General features: G+C 40.9%; 1 protein-coding gene across 1 annotated transcript in view; it reads left to right on the top strand.

Moving 5' to 3' along the window:
- Positions 1–1,392: 1,392 nt before the first annotated feature.
- GDA (guanine deaminase) overlaps positions 1,393–8,958 on the top strand; it is a 29,469-nt gene continuing 21,903 nt past the window's right edge. The window contains exons 1-3 of the mRNA XM_056514875.1: positions 1,393–1,628; positions 6,669–6,757; positions 8,449–8,620. Of these exons, the coding sequence (XP_056370850.1) occupies positions 1,404–1,628; positions 6,669–6,757; positions 8,449–8,620 (486 nt within the window). The 5' untranslated portion in view covers positions 1,393–1,403. The remainder of the gene's footprint in view (positions 1,629–6,668; positions 6,758–8,448; positions 8,621–8,958) is intronic.

Genomic DNA, 8,958 nt, shown 5'->3' with positions numbered 1-8,958 from the left:
ATCTGACCTGCACAAAAGATTTTTATGCCAGTTTCTTCTCCAAACTAGTCAATCTACAAGATTTGTGATTTGTTTTGTATGCTACTTTATCATGTCAAAAATTCTAGAAATAAATACAATAAAAAACTGCTGAGTGTCTTAAATATCCAATTATGTTATTGTGAGGGTTTTTTTTATGTTACTGTGAGTTTTCTTAAACTGCAAGACCTCTCACAAGAATTGCCAATATAAGTAAATAAAAGTCACTTTCACATGCCTCTTTTTCCTTTTTTTGTACAGTCTTTATTGTCTGACTAAGCTGATCTCAAAATCCACGTAAGAACATCCCACTGATATCAATAAATCCAATATTTTTTTAACTTCATTCTCAGTAACATAACATATTGCAAAGAAGGCAAGATAGAGGCTGATGACTTGCCCATAGCAGAACTAAAATTAAATTTATTCTGCACTTTCCTGCTGTGTTTCTCTTTCCTCCCACCATTAGTCTGGAGAATTTGTAGGAAAGAGGATCTGCCATGCATTTGTATACTGTCAGCACAATGGTGAGTGCAAAGGTCTTTTAATGATAAACCATGTAATGACAAACTTTGCCATGCAGCCTTGAGAGTGGTAGTGTCAGTGCCCTTGGTGCCAAGTTCATTTGTCACTTGACAAGTTGATGAATAGAGGTGGCTTCAAACATGAATTCAGAGGACATTTGGGGTGTTATCCTTGATGGACATAATTCTTCCTTTGTGAAGCCTTATTCCAACACTCTCAACAGTGATCCGCTTAGGATGTACTCTTTAGTTACTTCTCTTTATGTACTTTCACTTAGGTCTCTGTAGCAGAATGTCCATCTGGGGACACATTTCTCTGCTTTAGCAAAGCTAATTTTTCTCTGCCTTTCATTTTCCATGGATTGTTTTCTCTTTTTCTGAAGACCATCTCCATTGAATGAGGCTGCTTGCTTCTGGAAGTTCTGGTAACACAGCTGGCATCTATTCTCTACTCCTATGCTCTTCTAATGTCCAGCACAGAGGCCGAGGACTGGCGAGACAGTCTTAACATTTGAAGTTCTTAAAGGTCTTTTCCAGCCTACAAATCCTACTTTAAATTAAACTTCTGCGAGGGGTTACAACCCGCAGGTTGGTTGCAAAAGTGAGTTGCCAGACACTCGTAAAACACCTTGTCCAATCTCTCACGGCTTCCCAGGGACAAACTGGGACCCCATGACCCACGGGGCACTTCTCCTGTCGTTCGGGGAGGGGCACATGGCTGGCCTGGGGCATCAGCCCGGGGCGCCGAGGGCTCGGGGCATCCCGCGCACCGCCCGGGGGGAGGCGGAGGGCGCGGCGGGGCTCCCGCCCTCCTTGCTCCGAAACCACTCCCCGTAAAGAAAGTCACCAGGGGGTGGGGAAATGGTGACAGCTCCAGGAAGCCGCCGGCGGCACCGGGAGACACCGGGGGGAGGCAGCCCGCGGAGTGGCAGCGCCCAGCCCGCCCAGCCCGCCGCCGCCGCCATGGGCTCCCCGCAGCGCCCGCCGCTCGCCCACGTCTTCAAGGGGACCTTCGTGCACTCCAGCGCCTCCGCGCCCATGGAGATCCTCCACGGACACCTTCTGGGGGTGGACGATAGCGGGACAGTGAGTGGGGGCTCGGGCGGGGCGGGCGGCGGGGGATGCCCCGCTCTGCGGCGGGTCCGCCAGCGGCGGGACCGGGACCCCGCGCCCCGAGTCCTGGCCCGGGGTGGCGAGGGCAGGGCAGCTCCCCGGTCTGCCCGGGGAAAGGGGAAGGTTTTCGCACTCCTGTCGTGTCGGGGCAGGCGCCGCGGAAAAGGGATTTCGCACTTTGCGGGAGCTGGAGGTAACCGGGATGGAGCGTCTCCTGGGCGCGAGTGTGCAGCTGGCGTGGATCTGTTTTTGAGGTGTGCTGAGTGTTGCCGGAGCAGCAGCGTGACTAGACCTGGCATTCTTTCAGATTCTCTGTTTTCTTTCAGTTTCACAAACTGCTTTCTTATTCTCAAGGTATCTAAACAGTGATGGTGAATAATAGCTGTGTACCCACTGCACAGCCGTCTAAACGAGGCTTTTTTGTCTTCTTGTCCCAAAACACCCCCCCCAAAAATACCAACCAACCAAGCAACCAACCAAAACAAGCCAAAACAAACCAAAAAAAAAAAAAAAAAAAAACCACAAAAAAAAAACCACCAAAAAACCCCCGAACTCCATAGTGTATACCCATAAAGAGTTGGAAAGATGGTGATATTGTGTATTTCCGTAGTATGAGCCAAGCTTAAAACAAGCATTGCACTTACTGAAAATGCAGGAGAGAGTCTGGCAGGGAAGCAGTGTCATTCCCTTGACAGTATCAGACTTGAAACTCAGTTTCATAGTGCAGGTTGTGTTAGTAGGCTGGTAATTTCTTGTAGACTCAATAACATATATGGGCACCCCATGTAAAATTTTAAAAAGTGATTTTTTTTCTTGTGGCTAAATAACAGGCTTCAGTGTGTCGGGCTTCAGTAACATTTGAAATCTGTGCAAAGCACATTTTGAGCCCTAACAGCATTTATTTTCTCTATTCACACAGGTCAATGAGGGCCTGTTTCAAGACAGCCCTTTTATAGCTGTTGAGGAGTCTGGTGCAAGGTGTATCACAGTCTGTGAGGAGCTGTATTTTGATGAACAGGAAGGGAGTAAAAACTTGCAGAGTTATGTATTGGCTGGTGTTCACTAAAACAATAGATTTGAACGAAAAAAGATTTGGCTGGTGTAACTCAGGTGCAGAAGACAGAAATTCTTACCCCATCCTGCTCTTTTTAATGTCAATTTCTGGAAAAGTGTTTCTACACAGCATCCATAGGAAATCAAGATTTTTTTAGTGATTTTCCTGAAAAAGAGGTTCTTTAGTAAGCTACACCTAGGGATCTGTGCTTTCACTTATTCTCTCTCCTTCTCCTAGGGAACAAGAATTAACAGTAAACCTTTTTCCTTGCATAAATTGACAGACTTTTTTTTTTTTTTTTTAATCCATTAAAACACAATCTTCCAAAAATAAAATTCCCACCAGAATACAGTGACAAGCAATTTTATTTTATTCTATTATCCTTCTAGTACAAATTCTTGACATTTTAGTATTCCAGTGAGTATCCCATGTACTCTCTTCTCTCCGTGTTACTCATAATGTCGTCTCATCCAGAACAACCACTGGAATCACAGAAGACTTGGCTTTTCAAGAAAGACATAGTGATTAGAAAATTACTTACCTTTGTTATTCAAAACTGCTTCTGTTTTCTTCCCAAAGATGTAAATTTAACTAAACATGTTCTTTTGCCTCATGTTGCTGACTCCATCATGTAAAAATTTTTCATGGTCTCTGACACTGTGTATAAGAGCTTTTATGTACAACTGGGTCCTGTTTTGCAGTGTGAGTCCCTGTATGTCCTCCAACGGATTTAAAATGTCACGTCTCTCTGCTTTGCCCCTGATGAAAAGGAAGTTTTAAGAAGAAAAGCATTGTTTTCGGGTATAAAACCCCAAATTATCATCAAGTTAGCAAAGTAAGGACCATGTTTAACTGAGTGGTTTGCAGAGCAGTGTAGTGTCTCTCTTGAGGAGCAGCAAAGAGAAAGGCCAGCATTCCTCAGGGTAAAAAATACGGACAGAGGTGCAAAATGTGAGTTGTTATTGAAATGTTGGTGTAATTATCCAAGGTGAGTAGAATATTAAGTAAATAGAAAAAAGTATTGAGCTAAAAACCCTTGTGAAAGTCATGAAAAGAGCAAGAGTTATGGAATAAGGATTTAAAGCATAAGGTTTGATTTAAGCTGAACAGTGAGTGGACATGTGTCAGCTGCACAAGGAGGAAGGGACCAAGGTACCCACATCCATCTGGAGTCCACGGCTTAGCCTTTCTCAGCAGGCTTTAGCACCTGGCTCTAGCAAATGCTCTTGTCTCTCATTTAGCCTCACATTGCAGTTTTGGGAACTAGGCAAGAAATAGGCATCATGTCTCTGATTGAAAAAGTAATTTAATAACTGTGGAAACAGGGAGGGAGGAGAGCATGTGGGAGGGAAAAGAGGGATAGACCCCTTCTCATGTTCATCTATGAATGTCATAGCCAGAAACAAAGTAAGACAGTTACTGCTGGATCCAAACAAACCACGTTACTTCAGCCAGTATCATTCACTTTCCACTCTCTCATTAGCAAAATATTTGTGCTGTGGTGCTTGAAGTCGCTCGGGGTTTGCTGCATCAGGGTTGATGCACAGTTTAGTTGACCAGCTGTGCTTGGTATACAAGAGGCCTGAGTTAGTCACAAGTGTAGGGAGATCTTTACCCCTGATCTTTGGATACTTTAGCCCCAGTACATGAGTAACACGTGAGAAATTGTTTGGACAATGGTGTTAGCAGCCCCTGACTCTGTGTTTTGCGATATACCTTTCCCAAAGTGCCAGTTATTCTCCTTGGCTTCCTTTTTTAAAGCTGAAGTTCTTAGCCTTGTGCACTTCTCTTGACTCTGTAGTGACTCTGCTGTAGAATTTCTTCTTGCATCTACAGTGTTGAGGTGCAGAACTAATTTAAAGAACTGTGAATCCAGTTGGTTACCTTGATTGCACAAGCAAATGCTGGAGCAAATATCCTAGCATAGGATCCAAAGAGCTTAAAGCATTCAGCATTAGAAAGGCATCCTAAAGCAATGAGGACCACTCTTGGCTGACTAAGGAATTCCATTGGGAAGTTTGAAAAAAATGTAGATGTCTTGCTGATGTACCCATAGTCTAATTCAACCATAATAGACCAGGTGTCAGGTTTAGGATTGATTTATCCAGCTTCCTTGAAACGTATTTTCTTCATTTTTCCTTGATTTAAGTATTTTATTTTTCTGCACCCTAAGAGTACATAACAGCCACTGCTTTTCCATGGCAACGCCTGTTTCCAGAATTTGTCATCTGGTGTTTCATGTTTTTCTCTCTCTTTTTTTTTCCCTCCCTCTTCACCCATCTCTCCCCCCCAGCAGCTCTAACATTGCTCATTCTGCATCCATTTTGACTTCAGTATCTGAATGATATTTTCTTTATTGCACATCAGGTATTTCAGTTGCTCTATATTCCAAGACTTCTGCAATTATATAGTTAATCAAGGTGAATGTATTCCCCTTTGCATGGGAGACAGTAGTGCTTCTTGTGAACTGTTAATGGCATACAATAATCTTACAATTTTGCTAGAGTTGTACTTATTTATATGACACTATTTAAATTTTTTCTGACTGAAAATGTAAAACATCTGCTCTTTAGACAATGTAAATCATACCAGGCATGATTAATTTAAAAGACTAGGCAGCTAATAACTTCTTGTCTACTGTTTAGCAGCCTTTACAGTTTAGCAGCTTTGCTTATTTTTGTCTATGGAAAAAAACCAGAAAATAATAAATCTCTACACTAAAGAAACATACACATAAAAAATGGCAAGCAAATAAATGCTAAACAATGCTTTTTAGCCCTCTTGCTCTTCCTCCTAAGTTTCTTCCTGTTGCCATTTAGCAAGTATTAAGTCATGCCTTTTAATTTTTTTTAAGTGTTGCTGTAGAAACTGCTGTCATGAGGGTGATACATGCCCTCAGTGTGGACATGATCCCAGGAGCAGAAGGACACTGGTAGCAGCAAGAGTATTCCCTTGAACTTAGGGGAATGAGCTCTTACACCAAAGGAGTTGCAAGACCATTAATTGATTTCTGGCAGAAGCTGTGGTTAGAGGCAAGAATTTCTGTAATCTCAGATAGGCAGTCTTGGTCAGGGGAGACTTCCAAGTCCTCTAAACTGTCAAGTGAGAAAAACTGGATCCCACCTGAAGGCTGTAGTGGGCATTGCCATTCCTAGACTCCACAATGTCTGTTTCCTGTGGAGCTGTCATGCCTGTTAGTGATAGACCAGAAAATCAGAGAGTTGAGGATTCAGCTGCTAAGAGTCATGTTGTGGACTAAAATAACATGGAATTTAAAAATAAATAGGAAATGTGCTAAAATTCTGACTAGGCAACAGCAACTCATCACCAGTAGAGTCTGTGTTCTCTAGGAGTCAAATGGGGTTGAGTTCAGCTCCAGATTGTAGGGTTTTATTTTGAGATAAACAAAGATCTCAGTATCCCTTTAGCCCATTCTGCAAAATGAAAATATTATCCACCTTTTCCCCCTCGATTTCTTTTTCCATCGTAGGCAATGAAAAAAATTTGAAAAGCCCAACACAAGCAGAAAATTAGAAAATACTTAGCTTGATGACAGTCAGTCATGGGCAAAACAGGTAATTTGACCCCTCTGGTTGTGAATACTGTACCTGCATGCCTGTAGGGGTGTTATACACCTCCTCAGCAAGAGTCTGTACTGCTAGCATGATGTTACATTACAGGACACTAAGGTCTGTGCTGTTCTGCCTGTGTATTACCTGAGAAGGAATTAATTGTTTTATTACAAGTTACCAGGTGGGTGTGGTTATTTAGTGCATTAAGAGAAGATGTTTCAAAATCATGCTTGATAATCAGGAAGAACAAGTGTTTAAAATGCAAATCTAACACCTCTGTAGTAAGCATGTAGAATTGGTTTTAAGATATAACTTATTTTGCCTTCACATAAAGCTGATGTGGGGATGCATGTTTAAAGTACTTAACTATATTTTCTCTTTTTTTAGATTGTGTTTGTGGAACAAGCTGATCAGCTAGAGCAACTGGCTAAGACATGGGGGTTCAAAACATCTGACATAAGACAACTGAGTAAACAGTATGTGTTTTGTTAAGATTAACTTCAGCAAATACAGTTTGTTCTGTTGTTACACAGAGGTTAAGTGAGTCTTTGGAATACATTTTAACAGGGACAGCATTAAATCCGTATGACGCCCATAAATTTAAGGGGCAAAATTCCATTTCAGTGCAGTGAGAGCTCTTTACCCAAAGGTGCCTGTGTTCTGGATGTGACTCAGAGGATGGACAGTCCATCTTCTTTTTGCATTCATTGGTTTGGGATTGCTGACATGTCAGCTGACATGGCTGAATTGTTCTGGCTGATGTATACCGCACAGAAAAACATGCCATATTAAATTTTCAGGTATAATCCCTTCTGTGCCCACAGAAGCAAGTGCCATTCTTTCTTGATATCACATTTTATATCCCTTTTGTTGGCAGTGGGCTGTGCCTAACTTAAAAATATAGTAAATGTAGGTAACACTGACACTGTAGATGTGAAACTCATTTGCATGGACTTTGACACATCCCATAATTAAAATTAATACAATTAGAAGATTTAAACCTAAACACAGAGCTTTTGATTTCTCACTATACTTCAGCTTTTTTCTTCACCCAGTAAAATCTCCTAACTTTATGGTGAAAAAGTTTTGGACTGTGTCTACTACACTTTGCATTTAGTAGCACTGCAAGCGACTTGTGGCTTAGAATTGAGAGCTGCAGAATCCCTCTAGTAATCAATTGTTAAAAAAAAAGTTATGCTTTTCTGAAAGGCTAATCATACATTATACATGAGTAATTAGATATTTTCTTCATTTGAAATAGCCTGAGGAAAATGGAAGGTGCTGAGAATATGGATCAGATTGAGCAGGACTTTTCAGCATTTATAGCCTGCAAGAAAACAGAATGGAGGGGAGCTAAAAAGAGAAAAAATTAATTCATTCAGGGAGAAGGAAAGAGGAGTGAGAGAAATGTTATTAAGAAGAGTGAGAGAAAATTAAGGAGTTTCAGCACAAAATAAAACAGCCATAGCAACTTCCTAGTAAGGTTGATGTATTTGTCTCTCTTATTGCATGAACATTACACAACAAGATGTAGTTTTACAGTTACATTGTAAATATGCCTTTCCTGTCAAGATATTGAGCAGACCTTTTTTCACCAGTGTCCGTGTCTGCATTTTTAGACACAGTGTCTGTTCTTCCATTAAGCCTTGAAATTAATTGTTTTTATATATCCATAAAGACATATAAATAATATAGAGGAAAACTAGCATATAGAAGGTCACATTTTGTATACATAATTGTCTGGAGGTATTCCACCTATATCCTATATTCTATAGTAAGAAACAAGACTGTGTACAAATCTCTTTTTCAGATGGATTCTACAGTGGAGTAATTTTAGTTATTGTGAATTCAGTTCCCCTTTGTTTGTTAGGGTGGATCAATATTAGAGATAATTAGATTAATCACGTTTTTATACTTTTTTTTCCCTCACAGTTAGATATAAGTATTTTACTGTGTAAATGATATTATTCAACTGCTTCATACGAAAAGATGGGTATGGGTAGAGGCATAGCAGGAGTTAACAGGCTGATGCTGAAAGAGACAGTTAATCTCTACTTGCCCTTTATTCTGGTGGATTTTACTCAAGTATACTCTTTGAAACAAAGCTAATTTCCATGGAGAATTTTGAGGCACTTTGGATTATTACAATTTTATTTTCTTTCCTTAGTGAATTCTTCATGCCAGGATTGGTTGATACACATATTCATGCCCCTCAGTATTCATTTACTGGTACAAGAGTAGACCTGCCTCTTTTGCAGTGGTTGACTTCCTACACATTCCCAACAGAAGCCAAGTACCAGGACAGTGGTTTTGCAGAAGAAGTGTACACCAGAGTTGTTGTAAGTCCTGCAAACAACATTTACCTACTTGATGACATTCCTTTTTGTGTAATATAGGTATGTTTTCAGAAGCTTAGCAGAAAGAGCAGAGAATGTTTCACTGTCATGGAAACCAGATAAAGCCAAGATAGCCACTGTTCTAATTGCTAACCAGGATTGTCTGTTACTGGTTCCAGTCTTGTTCTGCTGTAGCTGGCAATAGAGTTCAGTCAATCACAAAGCTAACAATGCACTGTTTATCACCTTTTCTAAATACAATGCCCAACACTCAATCTACTGTCAGATTTAGTATAGCCAGCAGGTGCAGACAACCTCAATGCAGCAATAAGCAAGCATAG

The sequence above is a fragment of the Oenanthe melanoleuca genome, chromosome Z (genome assembly GCF_029582105.1).
Source record: "Oenanthe melanoleuca isolate GR-GAL-2019-014 chromosome Z, OMel1.0, whole genome shotgun sequence".
Taxonomy (NCBI): domain Eukaryota; kingdom Metazoa; phylum Chordata; class Aves; order Passeriformes; family Muscicapidae; genus Oenanthe; species Oenanthe melanoleuca.
This window is presented reverse-complemented; position numbering and strand designations above follow the sequence as displayed.